The 25,325-nt window shown below is 42.2% G+C and overlaps 1 protein-coding gene across 1 annotated transcript in view; it reads left to right on the forward strand.

Moving 5' to 3' along the window:
• The first annotated feature begins 1,242 nt into the window (after positions 1-1,242).
• LOC130699233 (basement membrane-specific heparan sulfate proteoglycan core protein-like) overlaps positions 1,243-25,325 on the forward strand; it is a 43,639-nt gene continuing 19,556 nt past the window's right edge. Inside the window, exons 1-20 of the mRNA XM_057521540.2 lie at positions 1,243-1,386; positions 1,795-2,308; positions 11,439-11,880; positions 11,979-12,141; positions 12,231-12,394; positions 12,460-12,609; positions 13,355-13,660; positions 14,276-14,389; positions 16,943-17,056; positions 17,383-17,529; positions 17,822-17,941; positions 18,336-18,446; positions 20,193-20,408; positions 21,907-22,038; positions 22,436-22,543; positions 23,510-23,641; positions 23,800-23,907; positions 24,526-24,633; positions 24,705-24,821; positions 25,032-25,148. Coding sequence (XP_057377523.1) covers positions 2,231-2,308; positions 11,439-11,880; positions 11,979-12,141; positions 12,231-12,394; positions 12,460-12,609; positions 13,355-13,660; positions 14,276-14,389; positions 16,943-17,056; positions 17,383-17,529; positions 17,822-17,941; positions 18,336-18,446; positions 20,193-20,408; positions 21,907-22,038; positions 22,436-22,543; positions 23,510-23,641; positions 23,800-23,907; positions 24,526-24,633; positions 24,705-24,821; positions 25,032-25,148 — 2,947 coding nt within the window. The 5' untranslated portion in view covers positions 1,243-1,386; positions 1,795-2,230. The remainder of the gene's footprint in view (positions 1,387-1,794; positions 2,309-11,438; positions 11,881-11,978; positions 12,142-12,230; positions 12,395-12,459; positions 12,610-13,354; positions 13,661-14,275; positions 14,390-16,942; positions 17,057-17,382; positions 17,530-17,821; positions 17,942-18,335; positions 18,447-20,192; positions 20,409-21,906; positions 22,039-22,435; positions 22,544-23,509; positions 23,642-23,799; positions 23,908-24,525; positions 24,634-24,704; positions 24,822-25,031; positions 25,149-25,325) is intronic.

Raw genomic sequence — 25,325 nt, forward strand, 5'->3', positions numbered from 1 at the left:
TAAAATGTTGCAATTTAGGCCGGTCGAACGTCGTCGACCTTTCGTTTTTGATTTCTTTTTTTGTGTTGCCAGATCAAGGCGATAGGTGGCGAAACTGTTTCTGTTTGATTTGTTTGTTTTTCTGTCTTTTTATTTTTCCCTTTTCAAGCCAAAAAACAAGAAAACGGAAGGCAAAGAAAAAGAAACTCAAAAAAAAAAGAAAAAAAGAAAAAAAGAAAAAAGTTTGGGCTATCGATGATAAACTGACGACGATGTGGAAGACGATGTAATTCCATCCGTCAGGTTTTTCCCGATGGTGCGCGCCAATTGCAAAGACTCAACAAATCACACGACCCCTGTCACGATTCCCCCAATCGTCCACAGTTCATTTTTTTTTTCCCGCCCTTCTTCTTCTTCAACAATTTCGAGGAATTTGCACACGTTATTTTATTCGCCTTTTTTTTTTTTTTTCCTCCTCATATCATTTGCCTGTGCGAAAAAAACATGTTGGTTGGGTTACGCAAAATGTCAAACGAAAATGATAATTGAATCAAAGACGTTTTTGAGCTGCTTTGTTTCCCGAATTTGCACAAGGAGGAGAGAGAACAAAAGGACCGGAAGTGACGATAAGAAAAAGTGGGCGCGCGCGTACGTGTGACGATTGCGTTTTTCGAAACCCTGTTTGTTCTCGCGACAAGTTCTTGTACCCGTCCTCCTCCATTTACATGTTGGTCCACCACAACAAACAAAACAAAGAAAGAAAGGCTGACGCGGTGTCCATTTTCGCGCGCAAAAAAGCGTGCCAAAACGGGTTTGGAGAAAGAACGAAAAAAAAAAAAACAGCTCATTTAAATATGAAAGACAAATCAAAGTCGAATCAGATTGGGCGCTCTTCACCCGTCTATTTGCATAGAAATGAAGCGCCCGTTTTTCGATAGCTCCTCCCCCACCCAGCCGACACTTGCATTTCGAACACGAAGGCAGTTGTTGGAGAGAGAGAGAGAGAGAGAGAGAGAGAGAGGAACGTCGTCATCGAAATGTTGCCTCACTGATTATCAGCTGTGGGTTGTTGCGCGGCGGCCAGTCCGGGCGTGTTTTCTCTCTTGCCTTCGTGTGTTGCTGAAGCCATTCGTTTGAAGCCTCCTGTGGGGTTGGCCTCCTCATTCGCCCTTGTTGTATGTGTGTCAGGAGGAGTGGAATAGGGGGGGGGGGGAGAGAGACAGTGTTAGCTCGAGACTTGCCAGTCTGTTGGCCACTTCAGTCGTTCGCCTCACTTGGTTGCGTGAGGATTCGACGATCCACCGGTCGCCATCTTTTCGTTTTTTTTTTCATTGTCCACGACCTTTTTTTGCTCGTTTTAACTTTTTTTGTTCTCTCTTCAGTTCAGGCTGAAAGCGAACACCACCGGTGAGAATCATAATTTCGCTTGTTTTTTTTTTTTTTGTTGCCATTTTTATAACAAATTTTTGGAGGGATGATGATGATGATGAACCGGCTTTGAGAAAGAAAGGGCTAGATAACACGTGCCTCGACCACTTGTTGGTTTTCGACTGTGAACGATCCCGATTCCATTATCCATTTTGAAAAAGAAAAAAAAGAATGTATTTTCTCCATTTATTCCAAACCGGTTGTCATATCTCCAAAAGACGAAAGAAAATGGAGGGAAAATAATGCTCTCCATTTTTTCTTGATTCATTTTTTTTTTTTTTTAGGGGGGTTGTTTTTTGTTTTATTTGTGTTTTGGGTTGTTGGTTTGAAGAGAAAAAAAAAACAAAACAACAACTGATTACATGATTTGTTGCCTTTCCTAAACAGGTTCGTTGTTGAAGCCACCGGACAGGCGCCCATCTCTCGCCTGAGAGATTTTTCTCTTTTTTCCCAAATCGAAACAAGAAAAAAAAAAAAAAAAAGACAATAACAGATCGAGAGAGCCGAGTGTCGTGTGCCCTGTGTGATTTTTCTGTGTTTTGTGTCTCTTGCGTGCCGGTGTCCGTGTGTGTGTGTGTGTGTGTGTGAGTGTCCAAGTGATTGATTGTCGGTGACACCTGAGCTCTCCCTTTTCGAAAAGAAAAGAGGAAAAGAATCTTTTTAACTCTGAGACTAAAAACCTCGTTGACATCGACTGTGCCCCCAAAGTTGTGCGAATTTCGGCAGTGATTGCCGTCGTGGTGCTAATCAAGAAGCAGACGACTCTTGGGCTCGCCATTCCACGTTGTGTCTGTCTCGCACGTGGACCGCAACTCTCTCCGTCATGAAGAAATCTGTTGCTCCCCTCATCGTCCTGGGCCTTTTGCTCGTCATGGCGCTCATCGACGCCTCGCATCCACAGGTAATTTCATCTTTTTTTAAATTTATTTATTTGCTGGCCATTCTCGTGTGTGTGGTCGGTCATTTATTGCGGGTTGTGCATCGCTGATGGATGATTGAGACAACGTCTCATCTCCACTAGCGAAACTGGTTTCCTTTTTTTTTTTTTTTTCTGCTTCGATGACCTCATTGACTTGGTTTGAATTGATTGTGGCACATTGATTCGCGTCAGTCAGACTGGCGTCTCGACTAGCTCTATTGGTTAAGAAACGGTAGCCAGAGGCGAGCAACAAGTCGACAAACTTTTGATAACAAGTCAAAGATAGGTAGGATAGAAGAAAACAAAAAACGAGTAGTTTAAATTGCATTATGCATGTGGACCCCCGCCATATTTGGTCATGTGTCGGGGTTGTTCGACTCTCTCTCTGTTGAGTCTGTGTGTGTGTGTGTGTGTGTGTGTGTGTGTGTGTGTGTGTCTGTGTCTGATGCCATCAACCTTCATCTTTTTCTTTCATTTTCCCAGTTTTTATCCGTTTATTCCACCTACGTCTTTGAATTGACTTGCGGTGTTGCACTGGTGGCTAGAAAGCCGTTGAGTCACACACAGCCTCTGATTTTCAAGGGGTTCCATCGAAAACATCATTTTTTGTTGTTGTTGTTGAAACACTGGGTTTGGCTGTCGATGGCGTGAAGGCAACTGTTCAATCACGTCAAGGGCGGGTTTAAAAAAAAAAAAAAGGGCGATGAAGGAGCAATACTTTCTTATACTTCCTGATGATGTTTTGGAATTGAAGTTGAATGATGATTTGTCGTTGAAGGGATAAAACATGGTTATGTGACGAAGGAAATGATTCACATCGGAAGCCATATTCGTGGCCTCTTTTATTTTCAGATGCCTTATCATTTTTTTTTTTTTTATCAGCTTCATCTTTTTTTTTTTTATTTTTGAAATGTATGTGCAGAGATAGGGGACAAGAATGTCTGCGTGCACGGCACGGCGCTAAAGCTATTTGGTGAGCGTGACTGAACGCCACCAGTTTTCGAGTCGCCGTAATTGCACAACAATTCGGACATGGACGAATTTCAAAAGAATCGTAGGTAAACAAGGGCCGATGGAATGCAGACCAACGACAACAACGTATTATTTATACTCGTGCCGCTCCTCGATGTTGTTGCCTACCAGAATAGATGACAGTCGTTCTGATTGTCGTCGGGACGAGATGGGGCGTGGTCGGGACTCGGCTACATTGCGGATCAGTAGACCAAGCGCCAAGTTTGAATTTTTAATTCTTGGAGGGATTGCAAGTTGAGACTAAATTGTAATAAAAACGAGAGACTGTTAAAAAAGGCCTGTATGAAGGGAACCCTGGAGGCCATGTTTGTTCGTTTTCATTCAAACATGGATAGCCAATGAGGCACCACTGTTGAACGATTGTATGTTTCTACCGTCTCGATAGAATTAAGAAAATTGCAGAAATTATTTCTAATTTCCTTTTTTTATTTTTTTTTACGGCGTTTTTGAAATGCGTTACTCAGACGTGTGGGGTTGTTTTTTTTTGTTTTTTGAAACGGCCATAACTAACAACAATCGGGAACGCCCCTCGGCTCTGTATCCCTTTGAATTTCAAACAAACGAAAAAAAAAAAAAAAAACCGTGCAGACTTTTCCACCGTTGGCTACAGCCGGTGAAACGCCAGTGTCGGATAACATTTGGTTTTTTGTTTTGATTGGGGTGGGTATAAATCAAGACGTCTGACGAAATTCAAAAGAGGCGTCTGAGATGCCGAGGACTGGCCAATGTTTTTTAGCTTTGGGTGTTTTGGTTTGCGATGTTTCAAGTAGCGTGCCGAATGGCAGACAAAGGGGCCGGTTGGCTGTTCCATGTGTTTGCAATAAAAAATGGGGATTATTTGATTTGCACGGAGATAGGACGAGCAGAGAGACTTGCACACAGTCTGTTGGATTCACAGAGGGCGTCTGTTGCCGACCTCTTCTAATTTCGGAAGGGATGACGTCATTTTTCGTTCTTTTGTCTGCGTTTCTTGTGCGATTCTGGCGCGACGGCCAACGATTCGTCATGCGATCAACAGCCAACTGTTTTCTTCTTTTTCGTGAACAATTTTCAGTTTCATTTGCGGCAAAGGCAGACTGAAAACGAAGACATACGGAGGTGAAAATACGAGCCTTCCTGTCACTGTGAGAAGCTGCAGCTGGTCGTCATCTTTGATGGGTTGACAATGTGCAATTGGCATATCGGCTTAGACATTCGACCATGTCGACAGGAAACGGATATTTCTCGTTTTTCACCTTTTCAAATCGTTTCGTGTCCTATACGAAAAGGAAGATAGCATACCTTTGATCGTTTGCTCGTCTATTTAAACGTACTTTGGAACCGTTTACTGATTACGTTCATCGTTTCCAGGTGGTCGCATTTTCAGCCTAACGTGCGTTCAATAATGAGCCAGGCAATTTTCCTGTTTTTTTTCTTTGGCATTCCGTCCAGCAGCTGTTTCACCCAATTCTTTTAAAAGGAAGAAAACAAAAACATTTCTGCCCCTATTTTTGAATTTCACGATGACGTTGTCGTTGTGTTGATTAATAAAAAAAGAGAAATATTTTTGGTTCCTTTTGGAAATAAAATGTGGCGGCCGCGTCTTTGCCCCCTAATCCTGAACGCAGTCAATCTCGTGCGGACGGAATCTATAACGTCGACAGACCAAAGACACAAGGAGGGCATAATCAACAGGAGCGGCGTCGTCTATTTTCAGCCTCGGCTCCTGCTCTCTTTTCTTTTACCAAGAGACCAGTTTGAACTCGATGGCCAAGATTCCTTTTCAATTTTGACAGACGGTCGTCGTTTTCACATTTTTTTTTCCTTTTCCATTCAGATTTTTTTATGTTTTTTTTTTTCAAAAGGATGTGAGTAAATCAGGCCTTGTATGATGTAATCCTGTTAAACATTTCCAAAGCCAATTCGATTGGCGCTGCATTTGAAATAGTACCCCCCCCCCCAAAAAAAAAAAATCAGTTTGATATCAAAGTCTGGGGGAATTTGAGGTCGAAAAAGAACATGGCAGCTGTTTTATTTTTGTTTAAAGAAAAGATCGTTGGTACTGCGGAAGGAGGTTGGCCGTCGCTATTTTCAGACTCCAATGCGCTTTCCACACGTTTCCTCCCGTTTTTTTTTTTTTTCCCTTGAAGACACGGCTAATGTTGAATCCTTATGACTTTATGCTTGTTGAGATTTTGCTTTTAGTACAGTAGAAGTACAGAAGAAACGGTGAAAATGGCTCGAGTTCTTTGCTGAGGTGACGAAAAAAAAAAACAAAAAAAACCAGGGGGCGACCGTAGCTAATTGCGTTCGGTTAGGCGGTTCATCTGTTTTCTTATTTGATGCCTTGCTTCGGCATAACGAGAAACTCGTTTTTCTCCTTTATTTTGGTAGACTGTACGGCACGAACTGGCGCGACGGGAAAAGAAAATATCGAATGTCTTGCCGTGTCAAACGATTGGAATGCAACTCTATTGGAAATTGGATTTGCCAAGACGACATGGTTGTATAGGTTCGAATACAAGTGCAACAATGTAAACGCCATTTCTAGGGATTCGCATTGCGACTTTCGACTTTTTTTTTTTTTTTTTTTTTTTTTTTTTTTGAGGGGGGTGGGAATTTGTTTTCCTTTTCTAAATGGTTTGGGGAAGACGGTTCAAACTAATTTATGAATAGATAAAAGAGCAATTAGCTATGGCCCATGTTTGCTCAGGACAACGCCCATCTGGCGGCACTTGAAAAGACCAGGCCCCTCTTCATCATTTTTTTTTTTAAACTAAAGAATGTTGAAGAAAATCAACTTTGAAGATGTTTCTTCCTATGCAAAATTCGTACTTATTTAAAAGTGGCACATAAAAAAAACAAAAAACAAGTGGGATCCCGAATTTTTTTTAGTGAGGGCGAGCAAAGGCGTGACTTGATTATTCATACAGTCTATCCGGCGCTTTTAAAAGATTCTCCTACAGTCTTTTTTTTTTTTAAATGGGATGACTTGAAAATAGGGGGACGGCACATTGTATTTTTTTTTTTTTTCCTGTTGGTTTGCGCGCGTGCTCACGCTGACATCCGATTCATTTCCATGTGATTTACACAGTCGCCCCGCGAAACGTTCCGGGACTGGGAAATGAGAGGGTAGGGCATTTAAAAGATAAGAAGAAAAGAACAATTTATTTCTTGTTCACCTGTGCCGACCGGGGATGGGCTCACCTTCAAACGAGGCTCGTGATAGTATTCCAACATTCTCCGCCTCAGGGTCACACACGTCCATTTTTTTTTTTTTTTCGTGTGTATTATCAAGAAATAGAGATAAAAATGGACGGAATAATAAAAGGTGTATGAATGCCAGGAGCGGAACACCATCTTTTTTAAATAGTTTCTCGTATGACGCTGTAGATGCAAATGATGTTGTTTTCGTGTATATAAGGAGAGGTAAAAAAAAAAAAAAAAAAAAAATGACGTTGGACCGCCTGGGTCTTACAAAAAGGGAAAAAAAAAATAAAATAAAACACTTAAAGAGAGACGACAAAAAAACATTTTTCTCGTTTTCTCTTTGTGGTAGGAAAGATTGCGAAACGTCGGAGGACAATAGAAAACTTGTTGATTCTGTTTAAACATTTTTCAGAGGCTACCAGGAATCAGTTTTTAGGCAATCCTTGAAACAAGAGAGAGAGAGCTCAAAAAACTTGATTTGCATACTCACATTTTTAAAGAAAGAGGATAAACAAAGTGTTGTTTTTTTTGTGTTCGAGGAACGATCCGTAAAGAGGAAAACAAAAAAAATTCTGCTTTCTCTCGCCATTGCCGCTAAAAACATTTTTACTGTACTTTTCAAAAGCAATTTCGACATTCTATTTACACACGTTGTTGAATGACATTCGTCATGAACGCCATTTTCGAATGCTATTCATTCATTATTCATCACATCGTCATGGACGCATATATACAGTGTACAAATATTTTTCCCCCCCCCTCATGTTCCAAAACTTGTTGCTGGGTGATCCCGTCCGTATATGCATGCCAGATATCGTGCGGGTTTTCGTGACAAATGACGTACACAGCCTCGGGTTTCACGTTGTTGATGTCGTTCATCATCACGGTATTTTCACGTCTTTTTTTTTTTTTCGCTCTCGTCGCATTCGATGCCTTAAAAGGATCGACTCGTTTCCTTCCATCGTCTCTGCACGCCGCTGGTACGCGGCCTAACCGGCGATTGCAAGTGACGCATTAGTAAGGACATCACGTCATTTTGCCCTCATCGTTTCATTTTTCTTTTTTAAGAAGAAGGTCATGTACCGAGATGAGCGTCGCTTTGCATTTTGAATTGACCTGGACGTTGTATATATATTTTTTTTTGAATGATTGTAAATGCCGTATCACAAGTGTCTTCCCACAGCCAGTGACTTTGTGTACGTGTCGTTATCTTTTCTTTTTCGATAGTTTTTGAAACTTTCGTCGTTCCAAGTCGACTTTCTTATCTCGAACCAAAAAAGAAATTTCTGATGGCGGCAGACGACGTCATCATCCAACCATTTTTCTTCCTTGAAACAAATCAAAAGAAAAAGCGCTAATCAAACAATAAAAAGACTTTTGAAAATTAGCACTCCGCAAAAGGCCATCATTTTTGGAGAGAGAGAAAAAAAAAAAAAATGTCGACTCATTTCATAAACGGCTAAACGTGTCCTACGATTGATTGTTAATGGCGTTTTATTCCCTTTCTGATTGTGTTCGTGTCCACCCTTTTTTAATTGCGCCTTTTTTGTTTGTTTTCGTATCAGATTCCCTTTCGACTAAAACACTCAAAAGACAATCCCTTTAAAACAAGAATTTTTAAAAATATTTTTTACTTTATCACAACATCATCGCCACTTATTTCTTGTCCTTAAAAAAAAAGCTGTTTGTAACGACATAAAACGGGCGGGTTCGACCATCTTTTTCAATGGGCAAAACGTTCGTTGAGACCTTACACCACCCAGTTGGCTTTATTTGCCCACCCGACGTTATCGCCCTTCTTATTTAGGGACTGGTCAGTCGGCCTCTTGTCACAGCGTTTTCTATATTTTATTTTATTTTATTTTTTTCAAAAAATACGACAACCCATAGACCAGCATTTTTTTAGTCGGCATAATGGCGCCTTCTTTTCCTAAAAAAAAATAATAATAATAAAAAAAAAGAAAAAAAGCTTCGAGTTTGGACCCCTCCTGTGGCGCTGGCCGGTGTAATAACACACGGCTGGTTAAGGTTTATGTACGTATCGGAGTATCGTATTGATGACGAAGCAATGGCCGGCCAAAAAAGCACACACAGTGCAACACACACACACACAGATCTTTTGCCTGAAAGAAGAGAGAGGCCGACAAATAGGTATAGACTTACGTCATTCCTTTTTTTTTTTTTAAATCCTTCCTCTTCTACAATATTTTTTTTTTTTGTGTGCGGTGGAAAAAAAAATAAAAAACGATGAAACGGCCGTGCTACACGACACGTATCCCGTTAGGTGTATACTGTTTCGTGTTCTATAGGAGCCAACCAACCAGCATCACACAAATCAAACTCTTCTTTTGACCCTCTTCTTTACTTTAACTTATGCGTCATGTCCCTTTTTTTTTTTTTATTTCGATTTTAAAGAATAGGCTAGTAGTATATTAGCTTCAACGTGAATGGGGGGGTTGTGCGGATGACGTCCAGCAATCAAAAGAAACATCTGGTCCGACCTGACCGGATAGTTTCGTTCCACTTGAGCAGGAAGTTGACACAATCTACAAAAGCCATACCTTTTTATATGCAGGAAGGTGATTCTACTCTATTCCTTTGAGTTTATTCAGAAACATCGTGGTTGGGGTGCAGTTTTTGTTATCGGTCTATTCTTTAAAAACGACTGTGGTGGTCCATTGCCCAGTTTCATGTCAGGCGCGGTCGCTAGATGGCGTTGCTCACCGGTCGCCTACATTTTTCAAGACGGCACTTTTTTTTTTTTCGATAAACAAAGTGAATAGCCGTCGACATTTGTTTGTCTGGCGAATGCAATTTGAATGTGCGTGTCAACTGCAAACACACACACACACACACACACACACAGAGTTTTATTGACCAACGTACTCTTCTTTTGCATAGCAGCTCTTACGTCCGACACTTTGCACTGGATGCGAATCATATGTGCGACAAACGTTTCAAGTGCCGTCTTCTTTTCTTTCCTCTTCCCCATCTTATTTGAAAATGGCTTTTTAGTTCTCAGCACTTGGTGAGCAGTTGTACAAGTGGAGGGCACTTGAGTATGTAAACAAAGACTTTTCTTGGCCAGCTTTTTCAATTTCGATTCTTATAGTTTGCACACAGTGGCAACTCGTAATAAAAAATTTTTTTTTTTTTTTTTTTTTATTAAATGCGTTTTGAACGTGATATTAACGACAATTCAATTTCATTGGTCACTTTGGTGTTGCCCGCCCGCATTGAAAACCAAATGTTGTCCGTCTCTCTTTTCTTTTTGGCTTTGTTGACTTGTGTGTTGTTTGTCTCGGTCGTTCCAACTGGCCCGTACAACCAAGTCACAGCGTCAATATTGACCCTTTTCTCTTTTCCCTCTGTCCGGAGGTGCAACGCCTAAGGGCCGCCCCTTTCTTTGTTCAATGACCAGATTTGAAGTAACCCTGAAAAAAGTCGCATCCGATGAGCAAATCTCTTTTTTGGTTTGATTTTTGATCACGTTGTTGGCGCCCAATTTCGAGGTTGGATGGTCTGACATTTAAAACAAAACAAAACAAAAAAAAGTTGGCATCGAGTCCAATAGACTCCACCCTCTTGTTCGTGACGTCGATGAGTGGGCGAGAAAGGAAGTCATGCCCTTTTTTCCTAAAAAAAAAAAAAAATGCTCTATTAAAACAAGAACTTTATCCGGATCTATTAAACAGTTGTAGTGCAAATCTCTAATTTCAATGGAAGCGCTTTATGATTGGACGTCAAGTGCGAACGGAACCTTTTTGCATAGCTGCTTGTAAATTCACGATGCGTGTGAGCTTGAAAATAGGAGCGGAATCATTGAAAAATGCACCGAGAAAATTTGCTATTTTGAATCAATGAATAAAATTCTGTCGAGGAGATAATGCGCTCAACACTCGAAACGCCTCATGTATATTTTTCTTTTTATTGGCTCCTTGTTCGACGCATATTCCCTCATCATTTTGTTTTTATTTTTTCTTGGCCATTGCGCGTCACTTTGATGGATCGGCTCCATTCGTCGCCAACGCTTTTTTTTTTTTTCTCTCTCCACTCGAGTCGTGTAGCGATGCGAAATCTTTTGGAATAAGTCAAGTCAATAAATAGTCGAATGCGCGTTTTTGATGACTGAATTGAAGGAGGGGGGGGGGGAAACGTTTCTGTGTGTGTGTGTTGATCTAATAGGCGCATGTTTGGGCCATTTGTGTTATCGTGGCGAAAAGACTTGGCCTCTCGAGATGCTCTGCCATTGCTAAATAGATACGGCCAGCCGAGAGAGGAGTGGGCGATAAAAGCAGATGCAATGAAGAAAATGGATGAAAAACGAAAAGAAAAGCAAAAGGCAATTGCGTGAAATGTTTCTCAGCTGAGAGTTTGCAGACACGAGTTCCAGCATTTTTTTTGTTTGTTTTTTTTTTTTTTTCTTTCTTCCGCCATCCTTTTTCTAGACTCCCATATAAAGTACAAGTCCTGACGTGGCTCCTTCCTCTTCCTTTGCCTCTTTACGATCGATATCTTGCAACTCTTTTTCTTCATCTCCTCCCGGCGTATCGGTCCATCTTCCACCGAGAACGGAACCTTAAAAAAAAATGGCTGCGTAGTCGAGTTCGTAGAAAAAAGCCAAACACAGACTAGCATAAAAAAAAAAAGAAAAAAAAAAGGGAAGTGAGACGTCGAGGATGGCAAAAAAAAAAAAAAAAAAAGAAAAGAAAGATTGAAGATGTTGGCCCGCGCTCTTGGCCGGCTACCAAAAGCGAGCGGATCAACAATCGAGACATAGTTGACTAGCATGTAAAACAACGTTGTAGTACACGGTCGTTCTCTCTTTTGTTTGGCACACCGACATGTTTTTAATTGACGTGGAACTAATGAAAAGACGTTTCGTTTACAGGACGATAGCGACTTGGTTTTCGATGAAGACATTTTATCAGATGCTGGAACGTCTTCGCTGGTGGCCAACAGGCGCGTGAAACGTGAACCTCCGCCGTCGTTGGAGGAACGAGGACACGGACGACATCGTCAGTCGGGCAATGGCAGCAAATTGGCGGCCAAAGGCCTTTGGACTGGCCATCACAAGACGAAGAAATCGCACCACGAAGAAGACCAGATGAAGAAACATCATGGCGGCCATCACGTCCTGAAGGCTGGCAAAAATAAAATGGAGCGCGCCGAACCGGCCAAGAAGAAGCACACGAAACGAAACAGCAAAGTCAAACCGATGGCTGTGGAAATTCTGGCCGATGACGAAGATATGCTGGCCGATGGATCGGGCTCAGGAAGTGGCCCGGTTGTTCCTCCACCTCAAAGTGGTAGCACAACTCCCGGCACTCGCAGTAAGTTTCATTTTTTTGCTGTTTTTTTTTGGATTCTGAAAACAAAAAACAAAAACAAATCAAATGAATTGATGATTAATGCCATTGCATAAATGCAGAGGTGTATCGATGCTCGTTGCTCATTCAAGAGCCTTACAACGAAGAGTTGGGCGATCGATTCAGCGATGATTTCACTGATGTGTCTGAACGTTTCAATACGGCCATTGAACAAATTTATCAAACCGTGCCCGGTACTCAGACGGCCACCGTTCAAACATTCGAGTAAGTCTTCCTATTTTATTTTATTTTTTTTTTTTTTTTTTTTTTTTTAAATTTAAAATTTAACTAATAAATATTGAACAAATTGAAAGGCGGACGAGCCAATTGTCGCTAACGAAAGTCAACTTTGACGTTGAATCGCAAGATTTCGACGAAGAGAAGATAATCGAAGAGACGCTGCGTTCGGCCATCCGAAACGGCCAAGTTGGTTCATTTTTCGTGGAAAGCGAAGGATTCACGTTCCGGCCCGTCACTGGTAATCCCGACTCTTATTTGTTTTTGTTTTTTTTAATAACCGGCCAATGTTGTTGATTGATCTAGGGCCGTCGATTAGTCCCATAGATCCCGAAGATCCCGAACTTACGGAAGATTGTGACGTTCCATGTAAATCGGGTGGCGAATGCGTTCGTTTAGATCAGCGTTGTGACGGCACCGAAGATTGCCAAGACGGATCGGATGAGGATGGATGCGGTAAGTCATTTTCTTCATCTTTTGTTTTTTTTTCAAATTTTTTTTTTTTTTTTTGTTTGATGTGTTTTTAGATATCGATAAAAAAAAAAAAACGGACAATGGTGGGCGTTGGAATGGCTCTTTTTTTGTTGTTGTTGTTTTTGGAAGAGTAATATCTCTTCATCATTCCTTCATCGTCCTCCTCCCATTCGAACCTTTTCTTGTTGTATCTTTTGAATTTGTTTATTTTTATTTTTTTTTTTTGGGGGGGGGAAGGCTGGTTTGATTGTAATCATCTCGAGTTTCATCACTCAACGATGGTCCGTAGACGTGATCATAAACAACACGTCAGGATGAAAATGGAAAAGGCTGAAGGGATGAACATAAAAGAAATAGGGGGGAATGCAGCCATTTCGTAGAACGCGCATGGTCCCCTCGAAAAAAAGAAAGAAAAAAAAGAAAACGAAAGAAAATTTGGGTTTTATCTCAAGCCTCTCGATAATGTAATGAAAAAGAAAAAAAAAAGATGGACAGGCGATTTGTTAGTGTTGACAGAGAGGAACACCCGTCCCGGCTTGTTTCAATACACTTAACAAGAGCAACACGATCCAGCTGGGCCCACAATGGGCAGGACATCCGCACCTTTTTTCTTTTTCTTTTTTTTTTTGAAATGCCTTTTGAAATGTGTTCATCTTTTCGATGCAATTAGTTAGTGAATGTTGCAACTAATTGGAACACAACGTTGTTTTTTTTTTAATTGAAACAGGGCCGCTATCTCAACCCGGCCAACCTGAGCCAGAAGAATTGGATTGCCGCGGTGACATCAAATCGAAATGCCGAGGATTGAACAATCAATTCTATTGCGAGGAACATCAATGCGATGGAATTGTCAAATGTCCAGAAGGCGACGACGAAGAGAATTGTCCCATTTTAGTGACGAGCACCAGCCCTCCGGCTCCACCTCCCACAGCAGCCCCAACCACTCCCACAACAACAACAACAACAACAACAACAACAACAACGACATTGGCCCCAACAACAACGACAACTACAGAGGCTCCCCTGCCAACTGGTAATTCGAAAATTAAAATTTTTTTTCCATTTCTTTTTTTTTTTTTTTAAGATGAAAGAGAAAGTTATGAATAATTCTGAATGAAATAATACGTTTAAAGAGTTGTCAAATGCAAGTAAGGAAATGGTGTACGTGGGTGTGAAACCGGACGCACCTTTTTTGTTTTCAAAAAGAGAATGGGCCAATGATGCCATCATCTCAACGTGGATAGACGACATTTTTGCGCTCACGAATATTTCCGTTTCCTTTTTGGACTGCACTGTGTGCGCAAATGACTCATAGGTCAAGCAGAGATAAAGAAAAAGAAAGAAAGAAAGAAAGGGTAGTGTGTGTGCTGGACAACAACGACTGGGGACGATGGGGTTGGTCAAATGAATGATCGAGTCCTCGCCGATGGCAGATGGAATTTGTTTACATCAGCCGATTTCCGTTTGAGAGGGTCAACGTAATCATTTGTATGAAACGATGATGGATGACTTTGTTTCGTTATCGTATCATGTCCGGCTCATATTTTTTTTTTTTTTTTGATAGAAACGACTTTTTAATAGCTGATTGATTAGCACGTCCCGTTTCCTCGTGTTTGTAATGTTTTCTCTTTTGCGCATTGACACAAAGGTTGCCCTCAGGACCAGTTCAGCTGCGATGGCCGATGCCTGCCCTTCACCGTCTTTTGTGATGGCCGTGCCGATTGTTTGGATGGAGGGGATGAAAGCGATTGCCCCGTCATTGGTAAGTCTCTCGATTTTCGTTTTTTATTGGTCCTGATTGAAATGTGTGGAAAAAACATTGACGACAAAGCGGCTGCCAAAGTGAGAATGTAACGTCATCTGGCGGTGCGTCTGAGTCGCTCTGTCTCGTCACCTGATGCCCGTCGTTGACGTCAGTCATTTCCATGGAAATTAGACATCCGCTTTTCCCCTTTTTGATTGCCCTTTTGTTTCCTCGGTGCCATAGACGCCGGTCAAAGGTCTTTTCCAATGTTTCCATTTTTGTTTTTTCTTTTGTTTTTTTTTTTTACCTGCCGAAATTAGAAATTTTTTTTTGGGGGGGCTGGCAACAAGTTCACGTTCTAAATGTGGGTCGGTGCCTCATCCCTGAACGAAAAACTTTTGACAAAAGATTCCACGGACGAGCCAAATGTCACGAAGACACGAAATGTGTGGAATGCGCACCGCAATGAGTCGGCGAAATGAAGACGCAAACGCATAAAGGGCGTCTTCCCACCGTTCGTGCGCTCTCACCTCACACACACACACACCGTTGAAAAAAGAAAAGAAAATGGGTTGTGTGTGTACGTACGTAGGGTTTCTCTACACACGTTGTAGGGTCTTTTTTTTTTCTCTAGTGATTCGTAACGTGGTTGATGATGTTGTCCCACTGGCTGCAACTGAGAAATCGTCAGGCAGTTTAACTCTTTTCTCTTATTATTTGCCCAAGGATTTCAAGTCGCTGTTGCCAACGCTCTTTTCTTCTATATTCTTTTTCTTTTTTCCTTTTTTTCTTTTATACGTGTGACGTACAAAGGCTTCGGATGTCATCATCCAGCCGGAAAAGAAAAACGCAAAAGAGTTAGACAGAAAAATAAAGGAACATGAAATAAAGGACAAATATATATAAAAAAAAGAAAAAAGAAAGAAATCTCAGCGTGAAGAAGCTCGTTGTAATGGAGCACAACGGGGACAAGTGTCTAATAAATATTCGATGCAATCGACTATGGATACTGGTCGAAATGAAGTAGCAGTTGATGCATAGGCGATGCGCAGCAGCAAAAGAAGTTGTTGCCTTGCCGAAATCAAAGAAGGAAGAAGAAGAAGAAGAAAAAAAAAGGGCGGGTTGGTGCTCGGCTGCGTTCATCAATCCACTCATCAGTCCGACTCTGACCGTCTCCAGCTCCGGTTTGCTCCCCTCTTCTTCTTCTTCTTCCTCCTCCTCTATCGTGTCGATTCACAATTTCGTTCGGCTCGTACACAAAAGCTAAAGGTGTTAAGGCATCCGATCGTGTCTGACCTCAATCTCAGTCGTGTGTAGTGAATTGTGCCGCCCCTTAAAAACTTATCGCTGTAAAATCAAAATTGTGCACCCCTTTCGCTGTAGACTTTCGTTCGATTGCCGTTGTGCACGGGCAAACGAATAAAAACAAAGGGGATGATGTATTATTGAATGATGATTTCCCTGTTGGTGGTTGAACGCTAGACCGCAAGCAACGGCAAGGATCCCCCTCCTCGGGGCAGAAAAAAAAGGAGGGACGCAAAACGTTCAACAAAAGGAAGCGCATACAACGCTGTTGTTGTTGTTGTTGGTTCGTAATGGGACGCAATTGAGGCCCCCCCAGTGCGTTAGCCAACAACAATTTGGCCCCTAGTTTTCCTTCGTTTCCCTTTTACTCTTGCGCTTATGATTCGTGATTGTTCGTGATCGGCCTTTCGTCAGCCAATCAACTTTTCTTTCTTTGTTTATGCTCGGCACAGAAACATGGGAATCACGCGTGATCCGGCCTAATCTTTGGCGTCAGTTGCGTTTTTTTTTTTTCGTTTTTTTTCAGCGGCTTTTCATCGTTCCATCGGTCGTGGCTTTATCATCCGACTCTCGAGAAAAATTATCACGAATTTTTTGTTTTTGTTTTGTTTCAAAGCGTTGCATTTTGCTGTTGCAGTCAGTTTTGGTAGGGGAGCGGTTGAACTCGTCGTTTTTTTTTTGTTTTTAGCCTCTGCGTTCCGCATCCATTTACATTTCTGATCGGATTCGGTTTGAACGAGACGCGGACGGGCGAGAAATTTAATTCCGCGCTCGCCACTGCTCTTGAACTGCAGCCGTGCGTTTCTTGTTTGTTGTGATCCAATCCAACAAAATTCTCCCCCACCCCATTTGTTTTTTGTTTTTTTGTGGTGGCCCAGTTTTTGTGCACGTCGGCTGACTTGACTGAATTATTATTAAAACGGACGTGCAGTCAGTTGGTCCATTCTCGTGTCGTTTCTTCACATTTCCAAAACGTTCAATTAAACAAAAAGAAGAAAGAGAATTTTTTTGCGTTTGGTGGACACGATGAAAACGGCATTTGGCTCGTTTGCCTTGTGCGTGATTGTGGTGGTGACGTTGTCGTCGGCCGTTCTGGCTCAGAAAGGTCGCAAAAATGGCCGCAATGCCAAGCTAATTGGAGGTAGTATATTTTATTTTTGTTTTGTTTGTACACTCAACTTGTTGTTCGTGTGTGTTTGCAAAGGCGGTATTTTATGGCCCGGCGCTACAGCGTTATCTTATTTTGTTTTGTCTAAATCCCCGTAGAATGCCAAAGTGGCGAGTTCAAGTGTCGAAACAACCAATGCATCTCCAACGATCAGGTGTGCGACAAGTACGCCGACTGTCCCGATAAAGAAGACGAAGAAAACTGTTCATTTGGTAAGTCACCATTTGCATTTGATGCGGACTGCCTGCGGAAACTGACGTTGCTAAGCAAAGACGCTTTATGTCTCTTATCTTATTTCTGGCCATACACACACACACACTCACACACACGCTCGAAAACAAAAACAAAACAATAAAAAAAGAAAAAGGGCGGCCAGAAATAAGAGCGTGTCCGTTGTTTGACTCGTGATGTTGCTTGTTTGTCTACTGTCGTTGGAATTAACACCTTCCTTAAAACAATAAATAAAACCTCCCCTACCCGAAAAAAAAACAAAACAAACAAAACAAATGATGGCATGGCTCCTGCATCCAAAATTCAGAACCGCCACCTACACCGGCGGTTTGCCAAGGCTTTCAATGTGCTGATGGAACGACGTGCCTGAGTGATGCCTCGCTGCTGTGCGATAGCCGGGCCGATTGCCCCGATTTTTCCGACGAGTTGAATTGCCCTCAACCACCAGCTCCAGGTACGTTTCTGTTGTGTGTGTGTGTACATGTTTTTTTGTGTGGCCGCAGCTTTTTAAAAAAAAAAAACGGCTGGAACGGGTGAGTTTATTTTTGCCCGTTTTCGTTTGTAAACTGAATGTGGATGAGCTGCTAAACTCGTCCTTTTTTGGCTGTGCATTCGAGGAAGACAAACAGAAGCTTGTGCATGAATTGCATTGTAATTAAAAACTAAACTAAAATTTCATGGTTTTAATGATGGATTGAATTTGATGTGATGGAGCAGAAATGACGTCAACGTTTGTATTTTTTCAGGACCCGAGCCGTGCCAGGCCGGCGAGTTTCAGTGCAAGAGGGACAAGACTTGCATCGCCATCGCTCTGCGCTGCGATGGAAGAGACGACTGTCGGGATGGTAGCGACGAAATTGGATGTCGTAAGTGACAATTCATTTTCTTGTTTGTTTTTTTTTTAAATTGTTGTTGTTTAAAAAAAAAAAAAAAAAAAATGATGTGCCCTTTCCGCCATGTCTGTCCCGCTACCAACCCACAAAGAAATGGGACATGTGTGTGCAGAGAATCACGATGGTTAACAACATGCCTAGTAGCGTCATCATTTAATCACGTTGCATTTTCCATTGATATTCTTCATTTGACAAATAATAATTGCAAGTTCATGAGAGCGTAGATTAATCACGAAGCAAAATCTCGTGTTTGTCAAATTGCTTGGGCAAATTGCATTTCTGTAAGCGTTAGCGAATGGAACCAGCGGCCATCTTGACGCTAACGCGATTTTCTTTCGATATCTAAAACGTTATTTTGTCGATGCAGTGTGCAACAAGAACCAATGGCAATGCGATTTCGGCTCGTGCATCGACGGTCAACTGCGATGCGATGGCAAAGTGGACTGCCCAACGGACCAGTCGGACGAGGCCAACTGCCGTAAGTCGCACGCCTTTCAAATCTCTTTGCTGGCATGAAAATTGCGTCTCTGATCTTAACGTTGGCATCCAATCTAAAACGGCCTCATTTTTGCTTTTATTATTTTGCATGCTTCCCCCCTTTGAATCCAATGGCTTTTACACTAACGAAAATGGCGATAAACCCTTGACGTGGCCTGTTGAAATGTGCCAGCAGCTTCGCTGTGCCCGAGCAATCAATTCAAATGTTTGTCGTCTGGCCGGCCGGTGCTGGTGGCCGGTGGCTTCACCACCAAAGCCCAATGCATTCCACTGTGGCAAAAATGCGATTCGATCGCCGATTGCGCCGACGGTTCCGACGAATTGGATTGCGGTACATCGCCTCTCTCTTTATCTGATATAACTCTGGTGGCTTTGCCTTCCTTGCAACTTATGAATTTTAATTCTTGCTTGAAAAAAATTGATGGCCTGACTGCTTAACCCAACGGGCTTTCGTCATTGACTACACGCATGACGTTGCTGCAACGCCGACCGACCGTCAAACTCGACAACGAACAAAAACGATGTAGACAGAGACTGCCCCGACAATCTGTTTCATTGCGGTAACGGCCTTTGCTTGCCCGTCTCGGCCCGATGCAATATGGTCATCGAGTGTCCCAACGCGGCAGACGAGTACCTCTGTCAGGGTATTTTTTTTTTCAAGCATCGCTTTTTTTTCATCTTCGTTTGCGTCTGCCTAATGGCGTCGACGACGTCCCTCCGCTTCGACGAACTTGGGGCCATTTTTGCATTTGGTGATGGTTGGCTTAGTTGATGTTTTCAGTTTTTTTTTTAGCTTTGCCGATCGACTTTATCGTGAGTGAACTCATTTATTCCGCCCCGCTATAAAACTATAAAACGGGTAGGGGGATAGAGCTAAAAGGATAGGGTCAGGTAATGATGACGCATTGTGATGGGATTTTGAGCTCGCATAAGACGAAAAAAAAAAAAAAAAAGGGAGGAGTCTGTTCAAGTCTGGGGACGGCAGTGGGGGAGAAAAGTGATGCCGTTCTGGATCCGATTTCGAATGTACACGTAGCGCCCGTTGTTCGTTCTATCGGAAAAATCTTGACCTGAATTTCTTGCCATGCGGGGGGGTTCAGTCACGCTGTAATCGTTTGGGCTTTATATTACAGTTTTCTTTCCCTCCCCCACCCTACGTCATGTAGAAGGCAGGAGAAGGGCCCATCAAAACTATAAAGAAAGCGGATGCATCTGACGGCTTTTTTTGATCGTCTTAATCAATTTGGTCGCGTCCTTTTTTTTTCTTTTTTTCTTTTTTTTTGTTGTTGTTGTTGTTGTTGAGGCCGTTGATGAAGTTCCCTTTCTTCATCAAGTTTCAAATTTCATTTCTGATTATCGATAGAATTTTTTGGTCAAACTCGTTTCTTTTTTAAAAAGGCTCTTTACGACGTAAATTTTGATTTAGCCGAGCAAACGTTTAATCAGGAATTTTTCAAAACAGTCACATCTCATTTCCTATAGGTGATGATTGCATTTAGAAAAAAAAAAATGGGGGGGGGGGGGGGGGGAATGCTTTCTTTCTGTACGGTGGAGGTTGACGATGGTCTCTTGTTTTGAATGGCGCCGGTTTCTTTGGTGTGTGTTGTGTCGTCGACCTAACAGCTTCGTTTGTCTCTCACGTTCGTCTTTTTGTAATTTCTACGTCATGTCTCTTGTGTGTGTGTGTCTGTGTGTTTTGGTTGAAACCAAAAATGCGGGCCGACAGTAGCGACGGAACGGACGACGACGCCTTCGAATGTGACGCCGACCGAAGCGGCTCCACCGTCTGCGCCGACAGTCGATGAATCTACAGGAGCAGGTTCATCGACCGGCGTTTGTCGTTCGGATGAATTCCAGTGCGACGATCGGTCGTGTGTCGGCAAAGATTTCCGTTGCGACGGCTACCCCGATTGCAGCGACGCCAGCGACGAAGATAATTGCAGTACGTTTTTTTTTGTTTTTTTTGTTTTTTCCCCTCTCTCCCCTCCGCTCGTCCTCTTTCACATTTTTTTTTTTTTTTTTTTTGTTCATCCCCAAATATCGGTCTACTTGGCATCGCCGTCGACATCCAAAAGTCTTACCGTTCATTTGGAAACCGTCGAATGACTTGGGTTTTTTCAATGGGCAACTCGAATTTCGCTGATGGACAGACTGCAGGCATTTTGCCTCTCTATGTTTTGCATTGGGAAAATACCCCATGTATCCGTTTTTTTGGGGGGGTAGGGAATCATGTTTGCCCATTCAGCACAGTCGTCCGATTTCCCTACACTCGAATCGCTTAGCTGAGGGAGCGCTGAGCCCATGCATACGAAAAGCACAACTGAATGTAGCAGATGACCGTACACTTAAACGCACAAGGCGTTGTGTTTTGAAAACAAATTGCAGCCGCGTTCTAGCAGCTGCGCATGTATAATAAAGAATAACATACGTTGAAGGAGTAGTAGTAGTGGGGGGGGGGGGGAGGTTGTTTTTGCTAAGTGACTCTTCGCCTACACTCTGGCGCATTGAACTCGAATCAAAAAGCTGCGAAATTCATTAGGTCGTCGTCCACTTGGACGGGCTTTTTCCCATATTGGCTGCGAAGAAAAGTCGAAGATGGTTGGCACTTGGCTAACGTAAAGCCGGATTTTTTTTTTTTATTCCATCCTACTCCATACATGTTATTGTATAAATTTTTCCTTCTTCTTTGAGATGCGCCACGTTCTTTTTTTTTTTTTTTTTTTTTTTTCTCTATTGCGTTCGATGACCTGGAACGAAATAGAGACACTCTCTCGATCGATTTTTTTTTTTTCCTTTTTTTTTTTTTTTGGTGAGGAGAGGAGGGAAGACGAAGGGTGAGGAGGGGCGGGATGTTTCCAAATGAAAGTTATTGCAGACATTGGGGGCTATATGACGTCTGAATTCGGAGCACGGAAAGCTTTTGCCTATCGGTGTGTGTTTTGGAAGAAAGCCAATCGGCGCCGGAACTCTTCATCTTTTGTTTCTTGTTCTTTGTTTGACTCTCGAAAAATCAAATGTTAATTTTGACGTCGATCCAGTGGATGTCGCCATTGACGTAGGACACAATCGGTTTGCCAACATCAAACGAAAATGCGAGCGATCAGGACGATAACGAACGTGTTAGTCTGTCGAAGAAAAGGACCCGAGTTGTATGACTTGCACCACTCGACTCTAGTGTGCACTTGACAGCTGATTTCGTTTTAGAATTGCTTCCTTTTTTTTCTTTTTTTTTTTTTTTCTATTTACGAGGTGGGTCATTTAGCTGCTCGTGTCGTGTCCCTCGTTGTGCCATTTTTGCTTTACGTGTCTGCTCAGTTTCTATTTTTTTGTGTGTCTATGTGTTGCTTTCACGATTTTTTGCTTTTCATGTCATCGCCTGCCTTCGCTTCAATGGTGACAAAAAATATAAAAAAAAAACAAAAAAAAAAAAACAAATGAAGGTGAGACGCCACCATGTCCGTGGACGAACCCGTTCCGCTGCGGCGACGGCTCCTGCATCGACGCCAACAGTCAACGATGCAACGGAGTGGCCGAGTGCGCCGACTCGTCCGACGAACTCGACTGCGCTTTTCGTAAGACATTGCTTTTTTTTTTTTTGATTTCATTATTATTTTCATATGTGTTTTTATTATTTTTTTTATGTGTGTGTGTGTGTGTGTGTGTTTATCTTTGGTATTGACTAGATGTGGGTTTTTGCTTTGGTTGACGTCCGTCCCTTTTTTATTGGTTGAGACGAAATGATTGGTCGTCGATCGATTGGCAAAAATGGACGCATTCCGTTGACGCTGATTCGATTGTTGATCATTGCATTTTGTCTTTCTCTCCATTTGTGTTTTGATCTTTATTCGTCCGACAATCGCCATCCATATGTACTTCTATACTCACTTGTTTTTTTTTTTTATTGATTTCATTTGGATCGAATGATTGTTTGATGGTGACTTTTGGACCGGCCAAAAAAAAAAATAATAGAATGCCCTAGCAATGAGTTCCGCTGCTCGGACGGAACGTGCATCGACATCCGGCGAAAGTGCGATGGCTACCCCGACTGCCGCGACCGAGCGGACGAGGCCAACTGCAGTAAGTGCATCCTTCTCTGCGCTTTTTTTTTTTTTCACTTGCTTTACTTTATCCACTTGGAAAGTAAAAAGGGAAAAAACAAAAAGAAAAAAATGGTGGCATGTCATCGTCTAACGGTTTAGTCCCCGACCAATGCCAAGATGAAGTAGCTCGTCACTCACAAACTCAATGGCAACTATGCGTGGCCAGAGTTCCAGACAGAGACTCGCAAGAAAAGATCTTTTTTTTCTTTTTTTTTTTTTTTTGCCCCTTCTCACACCGTTGGGTTGGGCTGCAGCAGTATACAACAATCTCGTAAATCAATCATATCTTTTTCAACAGAAAATATTCATTTCCTTTATCTTTATTTTTTATTTTTATTTTTTTTGGCGCATCTCGTTGAGTAGAGACGCAGCTTTTACGTTGATTGCGAGGACGGGTGGGGCTTGCACGGCCAGCAATACATTGGCCTTGTTGTCGTCTTTCTTGCCTTTATTATGCGACATTCTTTTCCATTGCAGATGTCTCATCAAAAGCAATCGTTACTACCTTCTCTCTTTTTTTTTCAAGGGGCACATTTTCTTGGCTTTCCGCACACGTACAGTTCATCTTTTTTTTAGATCAAAATGGGGCTTTTCTTTTTTTTTTGTTTGATTGTTTCCGATTCAGAGCCAAATAGGATTAACGTTTCACGCTAGAATTGTTTCAAGAAAGAGGGGCTATCATTCGATCAGCTTCGTACAAGCCGATTTCTATTCAAATCCAATCTAGAAAAAGGAAAGACACTGGGGGAAAGGGGGCAGCGATCGTATAAATTTGATAACGAGTATGAAATCGTTTCATAATCTTGATCATCTCGCGCTGATTTCTATATTTCTTGTGACGCTTGCTTGTTTCGCTTGTGTAAATCTTTTGTTTGTTTTCTCTTCTGTTTTTTTTTTTTTTTTTTTTGCTATTTTTTTTTTTTTTTTTCGTTTGTCCGTGCAGCTTCTTGTATGGCCGATCAGTTCCACTGCTCGTCCAGTGGTTTCTGTATCCCGTCCAATCAAAAATGCGATGGCATCGTCGACTGTCCGGATCGCGAAGATGAAGTCGGTTGTGCCACACCTCCCCCTCCAGGTTTTTTTCTTTTATTTCTTTGGTTGCCTCTTTTTCATTTTCAAGCCCTTTTTTTTTTTGTTTGTTTGTTTGTTTTGCTTTCATTGTTGCATTTGTCGGATGCAAGTGGAACACTTAATTTAATTTCTATTTTTTTTTTTTTTTTTTTCCCGCAACAGTTTGCACCGAGTATCAGTTCAGATGCAGAGACGGGACGTGCTTGGATTCCCGACGGCGTTGCGACGCTCGTTACGATTGCCCGGACGAATCCGATGAAGAAGATTGCGGTAAGTCTCTTGTACTTTTATTACACCACGAGCCCAGCTTTATTAATTTTGAAAAAACAAACTAACATTTGAGGCTTGAATACGGTAATCAGTTGGATCGAGTGACGTGTATTGACATGAAAATTGACTAACGTTGAGGTTCGTGTTTGATGAATGCTGAAATAATACAAAACAGTCTCGTCTTCGTCGTTACTAGAAGGCACGGATGGCAAGCGTTGCCGGCCCAACGAGTTCGCTTGCGATCTGGCCCGCTGCATCGAGCCGGCCATGCGATGCGATAATTTCTACGATTGCATCGATCTCACAGACGAGATGAATTGCACCGGTTCGAAATCTAATCATCGCATCTCAAAAGCAATTCGTTAGACTTGCCTTGTCTAGTTAAGCACCTGCTTGTTGTTGACGATGCCACTCCCGTAAAGACTAGTCCCGCCATCTGGTGGATTCTACGTGTCAAAGTAGATGTTTTTATTTGATTTGATTTTTTATTTGATTTTTTTTTTTGGAATGGTTTTCAGTAGTTAGTAGATCGCCAGCACGTTCCGTTTGGTCCATACTTGAAGAATTCCCTTAGAAAATGAATGATTTTTTTTTTTTTTTTGGTTTGCTTTCAATTAGAATGCCGGACGGATCAGTTCCGTTGCAACAGCGGCCAATGCATCGAAGGTTCCAGACGATGCGATCGGACCGTCGACTGCCCCGACCGGAGCGACGAAAGCGATTGCGGCAAGTATTTCCTATGCTCACCAGTTTCTTTTGACCAGTTCTCAATCATTTTGCGCCTTCAAAAATGTCAGGTGTTCAATGCAAAAACGGCGAATTCAGGTGCGCCAGCGGCAATCAGTGCGTGCCCTACAGTTTGGTGTGCGACGGCAGTCGAGACTGTCAAGACTTTTCCGACGAGGTCGAATGCCGTAAGTTTCATTTTCGCAATCACTTCCATCATCCGTTCATCTCGTTCATGACCTGTACAAAAAGATCTAGTCTGATTTCAATAAGCTTAAAATGAATCAATTAGAAAAGTAAGATGATTTGGCCGGTTAAAAAACAACGTTGTCAAATGAGTTGGTAAGATGTTAAGACTCAAACCCCGTCTTGTAATATGAAACGAAAACAAAATGAAGAATGGACCAAGTGTCCGGAGGGTGAGTTCTCGTGCGAGAACGGTCCGTGCATCCCGATGGAGCGCCGCTGTGACGGCCAAATCGACTGCCCAGAATCCAGCGACGAATTCGACTGTCGTAAGTTTGCTCATCGACGCTATCAACCAACAACAACATTCAAACTAAGCCTCTGAAAACAAAGGAACCATTTTTTTTTTTTTTTTTTTTTTTGGTTTTTGCCTCGTGTGCGTGTTTATGTGTGTGTGTGTGTGTGCAGTCAAGAGAAAAAAGACAAATAACAGCGTCATGCCCATC

Source organism: Daphnia carinata, chromosome 7 (genome assembly GCF_022539665.2).
Source record: "Daphnia carinata strain CSIRO-1 chromosome 7, CSIRO_AGI_Dcar_HiC_V3, whole genome shotgun sequence".
Taxonomy (NCBI): Eukaryota; Metazoa; Arthropoda; class Branchiopoda; order Diplostraca; family Daphniidae; genus Daphnia; species Daphnia carinata.